Source organism: Ciona intestinalis, unplaced genomic scaffold, assembly GCF_000224145.3.
Source record: "Ciona intestinalis unplaced genomic scaffold, KH HT000823.1, whole genome shotgun sequence".
Lineage (NCBI taxonomy): Eukaryota > Metazoa > Chordata > Ascidiacea > Phlebobranchia > Cionidae > Ciona > Ciona intestinalis.
Genome location: NW_004191144.1, coordinates 109,617 through 130,571, shown reverse-complemented (window position 1 = coordinate 130,571; position 20,955 = coordinate 109,617). Strand labels below are relative to the sequence as shown.

The window sequence follows — 20,955 nt, the reverse complement described above, 5'->3', positions numbered from 1 at the left end:
ATAGATTGTTATATAATAATAATAAACACAAGGCACAATACTATAATAGGATAATAATATTAACTGTATTGCTATTGATAATAATAGTGTAATATGAAATAGGAATAAAGGCAGTGTATGCTTATAGTTATGTGTAATAGCAAGCAATATAGAATACTTAACTTATGCAGCTGTAACAGAACTTCTACGCTACTGCTGTTGTTGTACACTGCTGCTTTCGACCATCTGCCACGTTGTGAAGCGACCTCGAAGTTGTGAAACTTTCTGGCTTGCAAGGTTATCTAAAAAAGCGGGGGTATGCGCGCGCATTCAATTACGCATGCGCAGTAGCTTATCTTGCCCGAAACCTAAATTTCGCAATAAAAGAAAAAAGCTGGACTGATTAAAGTTTCTCGTGACGTAGTAGGCGTGGCTTCAAGGCTTGCACCTGTCAATCAAATCTTGCAGGGTGAAGTTCAAGGGGGAGGTGGGTTCGAATACTACCCGAGAAAGTTTAAATTGGTACATTTTTTAAATTAAGTTTTTTAAATTTTTCGATGATCAATTGAACTACTTTTATCCATATAAACTAACTGTTGCGCAAAATATAGTAGCTACACATAATAGCGAATAAGGTGATTTACAAAGATTTTATTAAATCATAACATTCGAAACAGAGATTTACAAATTAATAGGCGACGTTTGAACTAAAACAATTTTTTTTATTTGACAAGCGACTTCCTTACTGCGTAATCGAGTACAGTCCCTTCAGATTTCCGACTTTAATCCAAACCGTTACACTACGCATCACGTGATAAGTGATGTCATAAAGAAACACAGAAACAAAAAAGTACAACATATTTCAACTCCCCACTAACAATTTTTCATATTATGCCAATCTTTGAACATAAGACCTAAAACAACACAAAATACATATAATTTTCTCACATGATACCCTATGTCCTTACTTTTCACACAAACAAACCTAAATACACAAACCTGTTCGTTCCTTATCACTGTATAAGAACCAAACACACAACAAATCACACGCGCAAACGTTGTTGTTATTGGGTAGTGCTTTACAAAAGTATGTGAATTGTAGCGTAATTATCTGTATTTCGAGATTATTTAGAATTTATTTATAAAACATGACATAATACAAAACTTTAGATATCTTAGTTGTAAATGGAAACATTTGTTTTTTTTAAATAAGAGTATTATATATGCACATGGGTTAATATTTGTATTAAAACTGACCAGAAAATCTATGTTTTCCAGGTCACAAAATGCAGAATAACTGGGCAGACACAAATCTAGATGAAAAACTGAGTTTTCTTCACCAGAAAGTTGAAGTAAAGCTTTTAAATGGAAAAACTGAGATAGGATGGGTGTATACAGTGGATCCTATAGGCCACAGTATTGTTATTCTTAAAGAACAAAAACTTACAACTATTTTTGGCCATTCTGTTAAGAGTGTAACAATTATTGAAACACCTACGAAAGAAATAAAAGAAAAATTAGAAAATTTATTGGAATTTGACCAAAAAACTTACAAACCAGAATTTCTACAACAACGCAGACTTGATGTCCATACCTGGTTCACTAAAAACCGAATTCCTGTCGAAATTATCGGCGAAAAGTTACGAGTCGCTAATGTTGTTGATGTAGGGCCCCCGTATAACGCTGAGTCATGTTCTGCCCCGAATGAAATTATTTTAACGAGGATTCAGAAATTAATTGGAGCCATGCCACAATCCTGAACATTAATGCAACTTAATTTTTACATTATTATCTGCAAACCAATTTTCACCTTCATACTAATACCTTTAAATACTTTGCAATATACATTGGCTCTGTTTGTTTATATAGACACCTAACAGCAGAAATTTAAAGTTTACTACAATATATCATGTAACCACTGTTTAAAACATAGGGGTAATAATACGACACCCCAAGCTTCTCCAAAACTCTGGCTATCTCTTTTTTTTATTTTTCCATTCATCTTCCACAGCCACATACATAACTAGCCATGATATGGTATCTGTGATAAGAAATATCAGGAAACGTTGGTTCCTTGCTGCATTGTTTTTTACGTCCCTTGTTTACTTTATTTATAAAACATCAAACTCAAGACGAGACTTGACCAGGAATGAAACAAGTTTTAAAGTAAGATGAAACAAATATATTGTGAATTTGGGTTATAGTTTGGTTAATGCAGCAAAAATAATATTCTACTACCATGCGAAATGTAAAACAGCCATTTTGTCTTCTGAGGTATAAAAATGTTTTCCCAGGTTTTGTCATTGTGATCTTGCTTTATTTAGGACTTTGGATATTAACAGTTTTTGTAAAACTCTGATAAAACTTCCCAGTGTTTATAAAAGTTTGGTGCCTATAGTCACACACCACACTCAGTAATACAGATATAAACAACTCATCTTATATTTTAAACAGCTCGTACAAAACGTTCAACGCATTGAAGTATTTCTACGAACGCTCAAGTGGCAACCACGCGTCAACGTACCCAACCAAACAAGCAACAACCCCTCACAACAATGTCGTAACTCACTACAGGTGCGGAACACTAAATGTAACAGCAATAACAAATCTTGGCTCTTACATTTCACCCCCTATGATTTAATTTTTTTCCACAACAGGGCAAACAACTGATTGTGGACGACAACGGTTACGTTTGTAAACGCGATTATTTACTCGATAATGGGTGTTGTGATGTCACAATGCATGATACAGGAAGGTAATTTAAATATTGGATAAATGTTTTACAAAAGCAAGCAAAACATGATTGAATCTTAATGTACATTCGGAAGCATTTTAACTAAATGATAAAATGTGTTATAGCTGTAGATTTTGTTAAAAACTTAATTTTATAAACTAAATAACACAAAAAAAACTACAAAACAAGATTGAAATCTTACTTTACAGTCAAACACGTTTTAACGAAACAATAAAATTTCAATATTTTAAATACAACCAACTAACAAACCCATATTTAGATACGCTTGTAAAACTTGCCAAACCTCAAACTGTTGCTCAGTATACGAACATTGTGTCTCGTGTTGTTTGCAACCAAAACATAAAAATTTGTTGGAGAAAGTTGTGAGGGGGTTGAAGACAAATACCATGCTGGTGGGTGGTTGTCTATATTATTGTGTAATGTTCTTAATTTCAGATTTTTTGGTTCATTACCCACGCTGATGAGACTTTAAAACTTATAAAACTAAGTAAAATATCTCATTAATTATAAACATAACCTTTAATATGAAACAATAATATGGTAATTCACCTCTCACAATATAGATTATGATGTCATCAATCCACGACCAGTTTGACTTATGTTTAATGAAATGTCGAACCTCGTCAACGAGCGTGAGGCACGAGAACACGTACCGAGATCCTTCCATGAAATATTGCTTTGGTGTTGGAGCCCCCGAGTTAAGGATGTTCTAATGCAGTGTTGCGCAATGGAAGTTGCAGTGATTCCATACAATAAAAATATATAGAAATCCAAGAAAAACAAACACCAACGAATAACTCGTAAGCGACCATGAGGTGTATGGAACAGAACACTACTGTTACACTGACGTTGCCCTGCTATAATGACTGTCCTTGCTGCAGAAAATGTGGACCATATGTTGTTCTATTCCTTTTATGAGCCATTAAACAATCATTGTGACATCATGATAGCACAATCTCATTGTTTTGCAATAAAATATTTTGTACTAAACTTATTACGACATCTGTATTATAACTAACAGCTCCAGCAGCTCGACTGTGAGCATAGGAGTGGAAACCACCTATATTCTGACCCGAGATTTAGGAACAGAGTTGGGCCATTACCCCAACACTGAGGTATCTACAACTCATTAGTGACCACTGGGTTGGAGCAATGTCCGTTAAGTGTCTTGCCCAAGGACACATCAGTATCAAGCATTGAACCAGGTATCCTTCGGTTACAATGCAAACACCTAACCATTGAGCAAAAGAAGAAAGAAACAAAATAACATTAGATTCACTCTAAAAAAACAATAAAGAAAGACAAAAACTTTGTTACAACAATGTAGATTATGATGTCATCAATGCGAAGTACTTCTCTATGACATCACAATCATGATTCTCGATTTAGTTTTTATTGTTCATTAGTCGTACACAATGGGCATTGTGTAAAAGCAGCCACAATAGGTCCGTACAATATACTCGATAAAAGTCATCGTGGAATATTTGAAACTTAACGAACGTTTGCACAATGTTATTTCTATGATTGCCGTAGAATAATCAAGCTAAACTGCCGATGGCAAACTTGTAACGGAAAGTTACGGGTAATTTATATTGATAACGACGTTATATCAATGCAGCTTTACCAGGATAAATAACACAAAGTATTATATTGTAACCAAAACCAAAACTCAATATTAATGCAGGTCTCTGTGTCTGTTATTTACTATAATAAAAGTCACAATATCATATTTGTCATTATCAGGGTAAAAAAATAAGATATAACATTTGTTAACACACCTAATTTAATAATAAAGTCCTTCTGTTTGTTAAGTGTTATTCACCCTGATAAAGCAAAGGTGTCAAAATGTCGCTACGCAAGATAAATTTCCCATAAAAGTTTTAGTTCGCCCCAATAAGCCCGGGCAGCAACATCTTCTAAGGCACAATGTGACACAAAAATATATTTTTCTAAATAAACGAAAATCCTAACATGGTATATATGTTGTATGACTAAGCAAAGAATGTTTCATAAAAATGCTGAGTCACACTTGCTGCGTCATATAAGTACGGCTGTATAATGACACTGCAAAAATTTACAACAAAATTTATAAGATATCTATGTCTGTTTCACTTTTGTATCAGCGTAACGTTTTTCCGATCGTTTAAATTCAACCATAGTTATTTATAGCAGAGGTGGCAAACTATACCAAGTACTTATCCTGGCACACCATTACATATTATTGCATTAAACAAAGGTATTTTACCCATGTTTATACCATAGGCGCCAAACCTGGGGTGGCAGGGTGGGCGTGCCAACCCTTGATTTTCTACACTGTGTTAATCAGTAAACATATATATATATATATTACTATTTACCCTACATGTTATATGGTGAATGTTATAATTAAACCAAAGTATATTCCCCAATAAGTTTCCCCCCCTGGTTATTTGGTCCCAGAAACATCTTCTGCATACTTGAGGTGGAATGCACTAGGTAAGTCACATATGGCCATACAAACCAAAGTCTCTTCAAACTTCAGTGTTTATCAAAGTTGACGTAAAAATAAGTTGGTCCCGAAATCCGAAAACTTTGGCGATTTTTCCGGTTCATTGCTTCAAGAATCCCTGGCTCCTGATTGGTTCTTTCACGGCCAATCAGCAAAATAATCGAAATTTGAAAATTGTTTTTGTTCCTCCCTTGAAAGGTGGCGGGGGTTTTCATGTGGGGGGGTGAGGATGGGTTTCTCGGTCGTGAACTCCTCGTCAAAGTTGCTTACGTCCGTAGCCGAGCGCTGTGGGTGGGGTTTGGGGGTTAGTGGGGTTCTATATGGGTGAGGTTTACCACCAGATATAAATTAAATTGGTATTTTGCGAAAAAAATGCAAAACATGAATGAATTTAAAAATGTAGTCCAAAGCATTTTAACTGAATGATGAAACGTGATCAATGGTTGAGGTCTTATAGTAAGGGGTAATGCTGGGCTAATGGACCAGTTTGCCTAAATCTCCAGTCTAATGATTTAAAGTACATGACGCTATGTCTTTTGGTTTGGTAAAATAAAACATGAGAACAGGTTGACAGCTGAGTATTATCATAAAGTATTTCAACACCCCATGTACTGCCTATTGCATAAATCAAAGGTGAAATAAATATCTTATACTCACAATGGTTGGTACAAACTGAGGAACAATCTTCTTCTGGAACAACAAGTCCCAATTCATTCGCTGTCAACGTAAAGGAGTGGGTTAAATATGAGTAACAACTATTAACCAAACCGCATAGTTCCATAATAGTTGGCTTCAACCTTGGGAAGCGACCCAACCGCCCTAACTAAGTTCACACCCTACAAATACACCCACACTGGCCTATATATATATATATACCCCCGTATATATACGCCCCCCCACCTTAAAGAAAGGTTGGCGCTTCACATCCTCGGCATCTTTCTCCCCAGCTCCCAACCTCCGCTCGGGGTTCCTCCTCAACAACCTCCTCATGATAGAAATGGCATCCGTGGATAAGAAGCGAGGATAACGAACTTCGTCGTTGACAATCGAGTCGAATACTTCCTCTTCATCATCGCCGGGGAAGGGGGACTGTCATGTTATAATGGAATGTTGTGATGTCATATATATATATATTATATGTATACATTATATTGTAAATCAACTTATTTATCGTGGGAGTTGTGTTATATATATACATCAATCTGTGGTGTCATATATGTCAGGTCACAGGTGTTGGCAGCATCAAGCCTTGAACCTCCTGGGTTAGAGGAAAGCTCCGCCAACCACTGCTACTACAGTCATACATACGCAGCATAAATGACCATGGCACAATACATAGCACACAACACAACCATAATGCGATGTCATGTATATTATTTTATGTAAAACATTACATTCTCAAAAACAATTTATGCCATGAGTTTTATGTGCTCTTTATATTGTGCTGTTTTGCATAAATCGATTGGGGGGTTTAAACTGCGTTTTAAAGGACGTTCTCATGGGTGTTGAGACCACTTACATGGAAGAATGTGAATGAAAGACAGATTAAACATGAGGAGAATCCAACCAGAGCAACAACTATTAACAATTAACAAGATCCAACTTACCTCCCCAACCAACATTTCAAATATAAGCACCCCCAACCCCCACCAATCAACTGCCCTTGTATACGAGGTGTCCGTCAAAACCTCGGGTGCAAGAAACTCAGGGGTTCCGCAGAATGTACCCGTTCGATCACCAAACCCCATCCCTGTAGTAAGTAATGGGTTATAATGATGTCATTTGCTGTAACTGGTTAATCTAATGTACTGGAACGCCTCAACCGACCAATGAGAAGTGAGTATGAGGGTTTGAATTTTGGAGGGAAAACTTAATACATGCTTATTTATCCTTACATGGGATGGCAACGATAGTCGTTAAATAAAAAATATTTAAATTGAAATAATTGTTGTGGTGGCTTTTTACTGATATATTTTAGTCTTTAAAAATTGTCGTATCTTATTTGGTTGGGCAATAGGCCAACTGTGGCTTAAATCTCTCTAACCTATGGTAAAACTATAGTCAAACCTATACGTATAGCCCATTGCATATGTCTACCCCATCCCATACAACCTATATAATATATAGACCTCATACATATTATATAATATATTTATTGCTGTCCCTGATCACTTATATTCCAATGTTATGAAATTTAATGAGTAAATCCCCTAAATCCTTGTATTATTGCTACTAATAGACCAACTTCAACCTAAATCCCAATGTCATACTTACTGCATGAAGCCACCAAAATATAGAATAGGATTAACTTGCAATTGTAAAAAGCCGAAGAAATGAAGTAACAAGGCTATAAGCGAGTTCTTATTGTACCCCACCCCAATAAATGCATTATCCCATACTTATATATCCCCATACCTATATATCCCCATACCTATATACACCCATACCTATATATCCCCATACACACCAACACACCTCTATACATTACCCCATACAACACAAACACGTCAACCTACCCTCCTTGCACAACCCAAAGTCAGCAATCTTCAGATAGCCGTCTTTATCCAGTAACAAATTATCCAGTTTAAGATCACGATAAACAATCTTGTTATCATGGAGGTATTGGAGACCGAGAACAACACAGCTTGTGTAGAAACTATGGGATGTATGATGTCATAATGGGGGTATGATGTCATAATGTTAGATATTGATGCCGATAATTTGGCGCTAAAGTAACTTATATCCTCGCATAGCGGGGCAACGACAGTCGTTATAACACGGGTGTTCTGTTTCATACACCTCGTGCACGCTTACAAGTTACCACATATGTAACTTATTTATCCTCGCATGGCGGGGCAACGACAGTCGTTATACCACAGGTGTTCTGTTTCATACACCTCGTGCCCACTTACAAGTTACCACATATGTAACTTATTTATCCTCGCATGGCGGGGCAACGACAGTTGTTATAACACGGGTGTTCTGTTACATACAACTTGTGTCGCTTACAAGTTACCACGTATGTAACTTATTTATCCTCGCATGGCAGGGCAACCACGGTCGTTATAACACAGGTGTTCTGTTTCATACAACTCGTGTTCGCTTACAAGTTACCACGTTTGTAACTTTGTGGATGATTGTTTGGCGGGGCAACGACAGTCGTTATACCACAGGTGTTCTGTTTCATACACCTCGTGCCCACTTACAAGTTACCACATATGTAACTTATTATTCCTCGCATGGCGGGGCAACGACAGTTGTTATAACACAGGTGTTCTGTTACATACAACTTGTGTCGCTTACAAGTTACCACGTATGTAACTTATTTATCCTCGCATGGCAGGGCAACCACGGTCGTTATAACACAGGTGTTCTGTTTCATACAACTCGTGTTCGCTTACAAGTTACCACGTTTGTAACTTTGTGGATGATTGTTTTGCGTAGGGCTCACAATTTATTCAACCCATCATTGAACACTATATTGTAGGCAATTGCCATTAAGTGTCTTGCCCAAGCACACATACGCCCATAACAGTAGCAGTACCGAGCCTCGAATCCGGTATCCTTTGGTTTACAATACGACCACAAGACAACATATATAACAAGTTAGTTAACAAAATAGATTATAGTAGGGTGGGGGAAGATGGGACACTTTTTCGTTTAGTTTTCTCTTTCCATTTGGTAGTAAATAAAGAACATTCAATGAATTATAAAACCGTATCCTCACGACTTCAACAAACCGTTGTTAATTGTTTAAAACACGATCAGGATATTTGGATATTATGTATTAAAGGTGTCCCATCTTCCCCCACTCTACTATATAGTTATATCAATACAGCAGTACTATATTAAAAACAACAACAATACAAACTTACACTGTGCGCGGTTCATTAAACACATCAGTATGTATATGTAACATAAGATCCCCTCCACTGGCGTACTCGGTAACAAAACAAACGTGCTCGGGTGTTTGGAAGCACGCGAATAAGTTGACGAGAAACGGATGTTTCACTTTGGTGGCGCACTCGAATATACGACGCTCAACCATTAAGCTGTGGGGGGGTATGTTGGGTTAAGATATATATAAATATATAAATAGCATGTGCAAGGCAGTGGTGTATGTATAATTGTATTATATAAGATACCATGTTTGGCTATTAACTTTATATTGGTTTGTTCTGAGTATATACTTGTATGAAGTTGAAACTACGTAATACACTCCATAATTAAACTGTTAAACTGTTATAAAAAAAATGTGAAAAGTTTTGTTAACTTATAAAGATAGAAACGTCAACCATTACAAACAAGTTGGGTAAGTAATGCATTGTTTATATAAGACACAAACATAAGATAAATAAGTAAAATAAAGTCACCTGTCGATCTCGTCACGAGCGATGATATCTCCTTTCTTCAACGCTTTTATCGCGTACATGTTCGACGTCTTTTTATGCTGAGTCAGCAAAACTTTGCCAAAATGACCTCGGCCTAAAACGGCGATGGGACGGAAGTCGCTCATCTGTATCGACCGTCTGTGATGTCATAATGGTGGTCAAAATAGGGATATATACGTGCGTCTATTTTAATATGTTTGTAGAACAATTTGAATATCGACACAAACACTGAAAAGTGGCAACAAGGTCAAGAATGCCATGCAGTAGAGATATACTTGTATATAAGTAAATATAAGCAGTATTAAGTAATTCTAGTGGGTCACAATCAGTGGCGCAGCCAGAAAAAAATAAGGGGGGGGGGTTTTAATAAAAAAATTTAAAAAAAAAAATTTTTTTTTTTAATTTAAAAAAAATTTTTTTTATTGGTTTAAAATGGGGGGTGTCACAACCCCCGAAACCCCCTGGCTGCGCCACTGGTCACAATAGTGTCAGGCAGTGTACTTGTGCATGAGGTAAAATATACACAATATTCTACTGAACCATATATAGCATTATACACTTATATGTAGTTTCACACAGTATTAAATAATTGTGGGGCAAAATATTTTTTTGATGCAGTATTGCTAAAAAGCTAAAAAGACTGAGTACGCCAGTATGGTGACACAAGCCAAGGGCTCTTTATGCCAAGGTTGGCCCATTACCCCACAAACTAGTATGTAACAGTTTATAAAGACTAAAAAGTATGAGTAAAAAAGCCACCACAATAATTAATTCAATTTAAATATTTTCCATTTCACTAATGTCGTTGCCATGCCATGTAAGGATAAATAAGTTACACTAAATTTCTATCTCCAAAATTCAAACCCCCATACTCACTTCTCATTGGTCGGTTGAGGTGTTCCACTCCGCCGAGCAGGCTTGGGGGGTGATGACGCGGTTGGTTGGTTCCATTGTATGAAGGATTCCTTGTTTTTACGAGGAGCTGGTTTCGGTTTGTCCAGTGTTGTGTTGTGAAGTAATTCCTATTGTTGGGGTGTGAATACTTTTGTACATTTACAGTCGCGGCGAATTTAGTTAAAGTTAAAATTTTTAGACAATAGTATTGTTTGGGTAATATATCTCTAATTATTGTCTAAACAGTTGTGTTGCAGAGTAATTATTTTTGGAAATGTAGATATTGTTTGGGTAATATAGTCTTAGTAGGGTGGGGTAAGATGGGACACCTTTTACACATAATATTTAAATATCCCGATTGTGCTTTAAACAATTCACAACGGTCTATACGAGTCGTGAAGACACAGTTATATAATTCTTTGAATGTTTTTTTAAAAAAATAGAATGATAAGGTGTGTCCCATCTTCCCCCAACCTACTATATAACATTGCTTGGGTAATATAATTGCAATTATGGACTAAATAGTTGTGTTGTAAAGTAACTCCCATTATTAGGTGATATTGAATACAATTGTCGAGTAAAAGTTGCCATTGTTTGGTCATAGTAACATTTGTTGGTAGTTATGGGGTGTATAAAAATCTCTAATTAGTTGTATTGTGGTTGCCAGATATTGCTGATACAGCAATACAAGTATACAATGTGTTATTGACCATTCAACCACTAGAAACCCTGGCTACATAAATGGAATGACGAAACATTGGTTCCCAAGATAATGCATTACACAAGAAATCTATGCGCTTATTTTCTGTTTACTGTTAATTAAATTTATACAAAAACATTAAACTTACGTTTAAACTGTCGGTTTTAACAGCTTGTTTATATGAGGATCTGGATGTTGGTATTTGAGACCTGGGAAAAATAATTCAAAATTAACATGCAACAATATTAATAATGAAACATATATATTATAAACGTAATGGTGTCAAGGGCAGTCAATCAACCAACTGAGGGCTTCAGTAGTTGGGTGGGCGACCTATCCCAATATTTTGCATTAATCGAACATTACAACCAGTAAGTTAGATTTGTTTCACAGGATTGTGTCTAACCATCCCTGCCTCCCCTGTGTTTAGAACTTCCCTATCTATACATTTGGTAGCACACATAAAACACACCAGACTCACTTATCAACTTTAATGTCATCTTCCGACGCCCTCCTCATTTTCTGTGTCCCCGGTTAATTACCACGTTGTTACCCGTACAGGGGCTTTTACCACTAGATGGCATGGTGGCGCTCGATCTACGCTCCTTCGTTATTCCTGGTTGAGGGGGTTCCCCCAAAGTCTAACTTGTTCTTTGGATTGTTCGTGCTCGCTTAAGGGTCTAAGGGTTTTGGAATATAATGTAAAATATAAACCCATGCACAGTGCATATCATTATAAAGCTTTTCATGTTCGTTGTGTTTATTTACAAGTCCTGTCATGATAAGATACATTCTAATGTGCGAGGTCCTGCAGTGAGGCACACCATGGGATTTACACTGCAGTTGGTTAGTTTGCGTAACTCTGATATATTGTTCATATGTGGATACAAATAATATATCAATTCCATGTAAATAAAGACTATATTTTATTTCTATTTAAACTAAACATAATATACTATTTATATACCTCCGTGTTTGCGCGCTCGGCTCCACCACGTGGTCAAAATCCTGCGACGCTGGTCGTTGTTTCATCTTGGGCGACGACCTTGTCCCACCACTAGGGGGAATAAAGGTGGAGGGTTCGTTGCANCGGGGGGATCGCTCGTTTCATCAATCGCCCCCAAGTGGCAATATTTATGTTCATTTGTTTCGCTCGAAGGAAGCTTTTGCCTGGGGGAGGGAAAATGGTGTTAAGGTGGGTATTGCTTTGTGTGTAAATTTGTGATCCTGCAGTAAATGTGTTGGTGAAGGTGTATTATGTTACCATATATACAACGGTGTAAAAAGTGCCTATTTTCGATGCCCTCGGCATCAGCCGGACTTTTTAAAACTTCCGGCAGAAAACGGCCGGCGTGGGAATCCCGAATTTATTTACTTTGCCGGCTGCGTAACATTTCGTTTCATGTTAACGTAAGTTATTTATTCGTGCAGTTCTGACGTAACAAACAGCTTTATATTATCATAAATCAGGCATTTATGCGGAGACAATGACGCGCCGGGAAAAATATAAAGGCAAACAGGTGCTGGCTGGATTTTTGTTTATTACATGCCTACCTATATGTAACATTGCATGTTACAATAATAGTACAAATGTGGTAGGGGTAAAACAGTTGATGGTGCAGGCAGTACAACTACATAAGGTGTAGCATGCTACCCAAATAATCCCAACCTCATCCAAGTCCACGCATTACTACCGACCTTTATTCCTGAAGATTTTTTTCTGTCGTTGAAGTTTTGGTTTCCTTTCAATACGAGGGTTGCTGAATGTCACCTGTGATGTCATAATAATAGATGTGATGTCATAATAAAAACATGAAGCACCAAACTATTACTCAATTTAAGACATAAATTTACTTTTTTAAAACGCTCGATAATTTGTTATTAAATTAACACAATTTAGCACCTTTATGTGTGTTCAAATATTTCATTATTATTTATATTATGTCTATTGTCTGTCTACCTCAGCGAAGAGAACCCCACTGGGTTCAAGTTGTAGCGCCATCGCGTGTCGACGATTATCAAGAAAATCCGCTAAACGTAGAAACTTAACCCCGCACATGGCTCGCCAATCCTTGTAATATACGGAGATCTCTAGCTCCCTCGCCTGGTGGAAGTGTGTGTTTAGTATAAAGATATATGGTTGAAATTAGGATGAATAATTAGTTGTGGTGTATCATCTTATTCAGAGGTTGCGGGTTCAAGGCTTGGCCAACCATTGTAGGCGTATATGTCCTTTGGCAAGACACTTAAGCACCCACGAAGTTACATACGTGGTAACTTGTAAGCGGGCATGAGTTGTATGAAACAGAACACCTGTGTTATAAAGACTGTCGTTGCCCCATCATGCCAGGATAAATAAGTTACATACGTGGTAACTTGTAAGCGGGCACAAGGTGTATGAAACAGAACACCTGTGTTATAACAACTGTTGTTGCCCCACCATGCGAAGATAAATAAGTTACATACGTGGTAACTTGTAAGCGGGCATGAGGTGTATAAAACAGAACACCCGTGTTATAACGACTGTCATTTCCCCGCCATGCGAGGATAAATAAGTTACATACGTGGTAACTTGTAAGCGGGCATGAGGTGTATGAAACAGAACACGCGTGTTATAACGACTGTCATTTCCCCGCCATGCGAGGATAAATAAGTTACATACGTGGTAACTTGTAAGCGGGCACGAGGTGTATGAAACAGAACACGCGTGTTATAAACACTTTTTAAGTCCCACAACAGTAACCCCCACAACCCACCCTTTCCAACTCCGATATAAACTGTTGATTCCAACACTGTTGTCCCGCATTCCTCCATAAAGTTTGACCGATCACAACATTGTCGAGTTTCAATACGGCTGATACTTCATCTGTTATATATGTGTGATGTAATAGGTATTATTATAATGTCATAATGTTACCCTGATGAATGCTTATAGTGGAATAACGCATGTCTTATGTATGCAGAATGATAATACATAAGTAACCCTAGAAAAGTTTGAGTGAAATAACCCCAAAACCTACACCCTTTTTAACATTACTTTATTTACAACAGGACGAGCGATAATATAGTACGGTCGTACGGAGTATAGAGGTTCAAATTCACTCCAGGGGAGAATTAACACCCAATCCACAACTAACATAACACCTATGTAGTTGTTGTTGTACATGGTATAGTATTCAGTAAATTCTGTTACGAGAGTAAATTCTGTTACACCTATGTTATTCTGTATGGTACAGAGTAAAACCAATTACTATGGTGAACACTAACACCCAAAACTCACTTGATAAATCATCTGGTTTAACATTATACTTGTTGCTCGTCTTTCCGTGGAAGCTTTTACTTGCCCCCCTTATCCACGCTGCTCGGTTCTCGGGGCTACTTGCGGGGAGTTGTACGGATACGTTGCGTGAACGACCGGGTACATTCTCCAATAACTCTTGGCAACCAATTATGCGGACTTCAAGTTTACCTGTGTGGGGGGATTATTGGTTGGTATGGGGGGTTTACTTTCTGATAATATGAGTTCTATTATATATGGATGTGGTTCTACAGTGAGGCTTATTATAATCCTTGATATTCTAATAACTTCCAGTTTGCCTGTGGGGGGGTTAAAGTTGGCATACATATAACCCCAGACCACAAATACGCCAATAAAGTGAAAGTAAACTAACTGTTAACACCACAGGCCTAGGCACATCCCACATATATATAAGCTCTAATGTACCAAAAACAACAGGGAAACAACCAAAGTGAAACTACCTGTCAACTCTGCAGGTTTCGGTACAGTTGAAAAACCTCTTGACATGGTTCTACTATACAACCCACATACCCTACGACATATAAGCCCAGACTATATAATACACCAGCCACACCCCAAAACAAAATGCCCAATTCACCTGTCAATTTTGCAGACTTAGGTACAGTAGAAAACCTCTTGATATGGTTAGCATTAATACACCACAATACCCAAGTATATATGACCCAATATACAACACACACATAACCCACTACAACAGTGTATGATGATGGGGCTGTTACCTGTTAATTCTGCAGGTTTTGGTACTGTAGAAAACCTCTTGACATGGTTAGTGTCCTCTTTATGGTCGGATGATTGCCGATAGTGGGTCGGGGATAATAGGCTTAGTTCGGCTTCCAACTCTTTCTTCTCGTTGGAGCCAGGAGGGAGTTCGATGGAACGAAGCTCAAGGGAAAGCTTGAGGAGGTCGAGCTTGTGGGCAGATTCTTGTAGTTTCTCTTGGGCCTGTTGGGGGGGGGGTAAGTTGATAATAAGATATTATATAATAATAGGGGTGATAATAAGATATTATATAATAATAAAAAGATAATAAGTTGTTATATGTAATTATATATAGCAGTTTCTCTTGGGCCTGTTGGGGATTTATATTTATTTGGCCGGGGGTGATGATATGTGTTTAAGATGAAACATTAGAATACTGTGGGAGTTAATAGTTTGTGGGAAGATTCCTACAGTTTTTCTTGTGCTTGGGGGATGAAGCATGTTATGGAGCTGTGAACAGGGTGCTGGGGCATTAGGTAACATGTTACTTCAGCTCTTAAAACAGGGACAGGGGTGATATCATATGTTTTACCATCCAATTTAAATAAAAACCATATTTCACCCTGCTGGAGCGGGGTCATTATTATGTTGCTAATAATAATATTGTGGGTTCCATGTAGTAATGTATGGGTTACAATTGGTAGGTGGTTAATGATATTTTAATATAAGGTTTCATTATATAACAGTAGAGGTGCATGTACATACCAACACAAGCCTTACTATAGGACCTCACCCATATATAATCGGAGAAATACAAGCATTTGATCTTATTTAACAACATAACAATGCAAACCAATCAATACCTCTTGCAGTGCCTTCTTATCGGCCTGCTTCCCCGCAGCCGACATAAACGAACGACGTTCTTTGATCCTTCAACGATAGCCGACTCTATTGTCACATGGTGGCGCAATAACGCTACTCTTACAGGAAGGGGGTTGTTCCCGTCCACTGCTTCATTATCTGTCATTCAAATCAAACAATTAATGCTATTATGTCATAATTGAGATACAAAACACATGACCATTGATATTAAATAATTAATAAATAAATATATGATTATGTTATGTCAGAATTAACAATTATATGACTTTATGACATCACAAATATACAACACAAATCACAATTAAAGAATTACCATACAATAAAATAACTGCAACATTCTGCCAATCTGACCCTCATCTGGTGCTCAATGGAGTTAAATATATTTTCTGTCATTTATATTAAACAAGTAATAAACATATATTGGCGTTAGCGTATGTCATATTTGAGAAATTAATACACATCACATAAAATTAACATGAAAGGTAACTTGATATGTCAACCTGATATAAGGTTTTAAACATAGAAGTCGTTTTACACAGGTGAGGTTCTACAGTATGACATGTTATTGGGCCTGGGATTTCGGTCTAATATAGATGTCATTGGGTAAAAAAGTTATCGGATATTGCTCCAACCCATTGGTCCCTTAAAACCCTTTGTGTCGGAGTAATAAAACCTAGGCTGCAGCAGAACTTCCTTCAAGGTGCCTCACTGTACGACCTCACCCATATAGAATAAAAACCATGGAAATGAATGATCTACTGACCTTGTTTCTTGTGGGTTGAATTATCGTTGTTAGTTTTCGAAGTAGCTGTTGCGTTGTGTGTCTTTAACTGTAGGATTTGCATCCTGATCACTTCAATCTTTGTACGACTCTCACCCAACATTTGTTCGGCCGTCGCGATTAATTTACGATCCTGGGGGGAGTTTATGTGATGACAAGTTGATAGGTACTTTTAATATTTTATATGCTATAGAACCTACGATGTGGAACAGAGTTGAAAGTTGAAACATTACTGTTTTAATTTACAATCCTGGTGTGGAGTGAGGGGGAATAAGAAAAATAGAGTAAAAAGTTGAATCATCATTTAGTTAAAATTATATACACTAACACCACCATGATGATGTAACCAGTGACCACCATATCTTGTTGATGTATAAGACTACATCATATTCACGGCTCCCCATAAAATGTTACCCCATTCTATTCTATTCTTTGTGGGTGAGGTCCTTTTCAAGGACCATGGATTTAGGCCAGATTTGACCCAACACCCGGGAAGTCCATTTAAGTCTTCCATGCGGCCGGCCACCCCATACTCCACCTATGTAACCACCATACACCCACCACCTACAAATATATCACAGAATATCCAAATATCCTGATTGTGTTTTTTAACAATTAACAACAGTATATGGGGGTTGTGAGGATACGGTTTTTAAATTAATTTAGTTTTCTTTGTTCACTACCAAATGTGATGAGAAATTAGAACGATAAGATGTCCCATCTTCCCCCACCCTACTATACCACCCATATTACACATATGCTGCCCCACCTTGCTATGCCCCGATGTATAAGACTTCATCATATTCTCGGCCCCCTGTTTCACCATCATCTCGATCCGTAGTTGTTTCTCCAACCCTGCGATCCTCGGGTCTTCCTGACTGCTCGATTCAACACTAGGGGGAATTGCAGAGTCTACATAGAAATAATATAGTTTAATATTTTTACGCAAAAGTCCACTTATAAATAACAGATTAATTAGCATCTATGCCAAAGAAGGGGTAAATTGCAACTTTCGTTAATAGTTTCTCTGTTTAAAGAGATTTAGACAGAATTAACACACATTAGGTCGACATTAGTGACTACTGGGGTAAAGAAATGCCGGTAAGTGTTTTGTAAAAGGATACATACACACACAACAGTATAAAGCATCGAAACCATTACCCTTTGCTACCACTTTTTACACAAAAACCAAAATAAGACCATAATTAGACATATATACTTATAAATGTATTGTTATTGATGCTACATTGCCCACACATATATAAACCAACATTACATCCTGGCACTTTTAGATATACATCAGTAAGTAAGCATAACACACTGTAAGTCCGCACCGTTATAAAAATACATGGACGATAATTATTGAACCAATTAACCATTTATGTGGCAGCATAATTAAATGACACAACACATACGCAATGCTATGTTCCCGCACATATATAACCAACACCAACCAGATCTTGGCATCAGTAACAAGTTGCGACACTTATTATCTTATGTATTAATAAGTAAGACAAATAGATAAACTTAAAAATGTATTATTATTAACGTAATATTTTAACACTAATATAACCAACATCAACCCACCTCCCGAGGATTTATAATCATCCAAATTATCGCTGATCGACCTCGTGATCTGTGCAGCATCCAACTCCCTCAGCTCCTGGTGTAAATCCTCTAGTTGTCTGTTCGATATCCGGAGCATATTTTCCATCGAGGAGAGCTGTTTCTTATCGGTTGTGGCCTGTATAAAAGGGGGTTTTGTAAGTTCGGGTTATACATTAGAATATGAGTTAGGTGTGTGGTATTCTGTTATTGTAAGATTTGGATAACTTCTGTGATATTCTTACAAATTTTAAATTTGTTTTATGTTTTTAACTGCTCCTTGTCTGTTGTGGCCTTGTGGAAAAGATGGGTTGTGTTAATTGCTATTATTTGTTGCTTAAACTGGGGCTAGGGAGATGAGGAACATCATTTCAATAATTTTTATTTAGCTAATTTTATTAATAGCTTAAACCATTGGTTCTTTAACATTATTTATTGTGACACAAAGGATACAAATATTATGTAACGTATGGACCATGGGGTAAATAATGGGGTTAAAGGTGAACCATGGGGTAAATAATGGGGTTAAAGGTGAATATATGAGGATTATGTTGGGGTTACTTTGAAAACAACAACAGTTAAAAACAATTTTTAGGAGAAAATAAGTTTCTTCAACGCTTACACAAGCATTTAGTTTATTTAACATAACTAATTGTTGCTATTGTGGAAATATGAGTCACAAATCCCATTTATGATGTCACAATCAATATGATTCTATAGTTTGTTTGTTCTTCACAATAGCCATTGTTTAATCATGAACTCAAGGATCTACAACCAATATTAACTCTGCAAACATTGACATCATAATAACATCTGTGACATCACACTATGCTCTGTTACATCACAATAATATATCGGACGTCTATTATACGTGGGTCATGTAGCTAGGCACCAGAGATTTTGAAGTTAGCATAATAAGCAAAAATGTCCTTATATAAATGCAATCTGTTGGGCTGTTTTGTAGCTAAGTCCATCCTACTTTGCATGGGTGAGAACCCATTGCCACAGCTTTGACCAACTACCTCAACACCCAGGGTGGATTTAGGCCACAGCTGCCCAAAAGCATCTCAAACGCAACAACAACTACTACCGCAGCACCCCAATAAACAGCCCCCTACAAGCCACCTTTTTCATGTTTTCAATCCCTTCCTTCACCCGAAGTTCCTTCCTGATCTCCTTCCGAATATCCTCCTTCACTTCCTCCAATCGATTCTGGATGCGAGGATCTTCCACATCTATGTTATCCGGATCAGCCATTGTGATGTCACAATACACTATCTGATGTATCAATGTGGCACTTATGATGTAATAATAAAAATCTGGGGTAAAAACTTTTGGTGAGGAGTATAAAATTAGGCTGGGTATCTGTACAGTTATAGTTAAATATTACAGTTATAAGTTTTTCAAAGCATTAGCCATATTAATTAATCACTTATAATGCAATATTAAAAATCTGGAATAAAGTTTTGGTTACATTTATGTAAAAGTCATGAAAATCCTTTTTAACCATTCTCAGAATTTCAAAACAACAGTAGCTTTTAAAACCATAAACTTTTAAAACTTTTTCGTTAATGTTTACACTTTTACATTCCTTTCACCATAAAAATAACATTTATTTCCTTATTTACACTCTCTCTCTCTTATAAAGATTATTTCTTTCTGTTTAAATAAATCCTATTTCTTCCCAACCACATAATTTACATACAAGCGAAACCACTCTAGTTTCATTTGAGCCATATCACATTGTTACATCATAAATGTCCCCACGAACTGTGCTAGTTATGACATCATAATCACCTTTATGTCTTGGTAATTGACAGGAAGTTACTAAAGTTCGAAGAAAGTTTTTGTAAAATTAGAATAAATCGAAAAGTTAACTCTTTTAATAGAAATGTAGAGTAACTTTTGTGTGGGGTGGGTTTACAACTATATAACTTTTGTAAGGTGACAAAATGACTTGCCGTCTAATAATGACACGCATGAATGTATTAACAAGTAATCATACACTACTTTATAAGTGTCACGTTGGGGGTGCTTTGGGTGGCATGTCTCAGGGGTGACATATGTTTTGCACCGCTGTTTTAACCTTCAAATGGAGTTTACCCTGCAACCATCTGTAGGTGCATTTTAACAATGTCATCCCAGTTTTTGTTATAATTTAAAAAAAAACAACACCCATGTTGTACTATACATTAATAAACATGGTGTTGAATTTACACCTAACAGCTACATCTCATTGTTTACCACATATTGTGTGAAGCATGGGATATAATAAACATAATACACACAATGTATTATTGTATATAAACATAATAGGGTGGGATATAAACAAAGCACACAATGTAATATTGTATACTATATAAACATAATAGGGAGGGATATAAACAAAGCACACAATGTAACCAANCCCACCCTATTGTCATACAAAGATATAATACTTAATAGAATTAGTTACATACAAT

General features: G+C 36.8%; 3 protein-coding genes across 3 annotated transcripts; 2 read left to right on the top strand and 1 right to left on the bottom strand.

The window, feature by feature from the left end:
* Nucleotides 1-388: 388 nt before the first annotated feature.
* On the top strand, nt 389-1,987 carry LOC100182990 (gem-associated protein 6-like). The gene is made up of 2 exons (XM_002123559.4): nt 389-466; nt 1,258-1,987. The coding sequence occupies exon 2, from the start codon at nt 1,266-1,268 to the stop codon at nt 1,737-1,739; it is 474 nt and encodes a 157-aa protein (XP_002123595.1). The 5' UTR covers nt 389-466; nt 1,258-1,265; the 3' UTR covers nt 1,740-1,987.
* On the top strand, nt 1,793-3,728 carry LOC100185351 (UPF0454 protein C12orf49 homolog). The gene is made up of 5 exons (XM_002129975.5): nt 1,793-2,145; nt 2,434-2,553; nt 2,637-2,734; nt 2,994-3,126; nt 3,298-3,728. Exons 1-5 carry the CDS (start codon nt 2,014-2,016, stop codon nt 3,445-3,447), a joined length of 633 nt encoding a protein of 210 aa, XP_002130011.1. The 5' UTR covers nt 1,793-2,013; the 3' UTR covers nt 3,448-3,728.
* Nucleotides 3,729-4,106: 378 nt separating this feature from the next.
* LOC100175164 (serine/threonine-protein kinase N2-like) lies at nt 4,107-19,809 on the bottom strand. Its single transcript, XM_026839738.1, is given in 23 exon segments — nt 4,107-5,507; nt 5,880-5,939; nt 6,123-6,311; nt 6,830-6,972; nt 7,739-7,878; nt 9,098-9,274; nt 9,596-9,751; nt 10,490-10,635; nt 11,356-11,416; nt 11,689-11,742; nt 12,175-12,296; nt 12,298-12,377; nt 12,906-12,978; nt 13,168-13,311; nt 13,964-14,073; nt 14,488-14,676; nt 15,246-15,468; nt 16,089-16,135; nt 16,138-16,245; nt 16,871-17,021; nt 17,658-17,800; nt 18,476-18,632; nt 19,619-19,809. Coding segments are annotated over 23 exon segments (2,952 nt in total). The 5' UTR covers nt 19,751-19,809; the 3' UTR covers nt 4,107-5,360.
* Between the last annotated feature and the right edge of the window lie 1,146 nt (nt 19,810-20,955).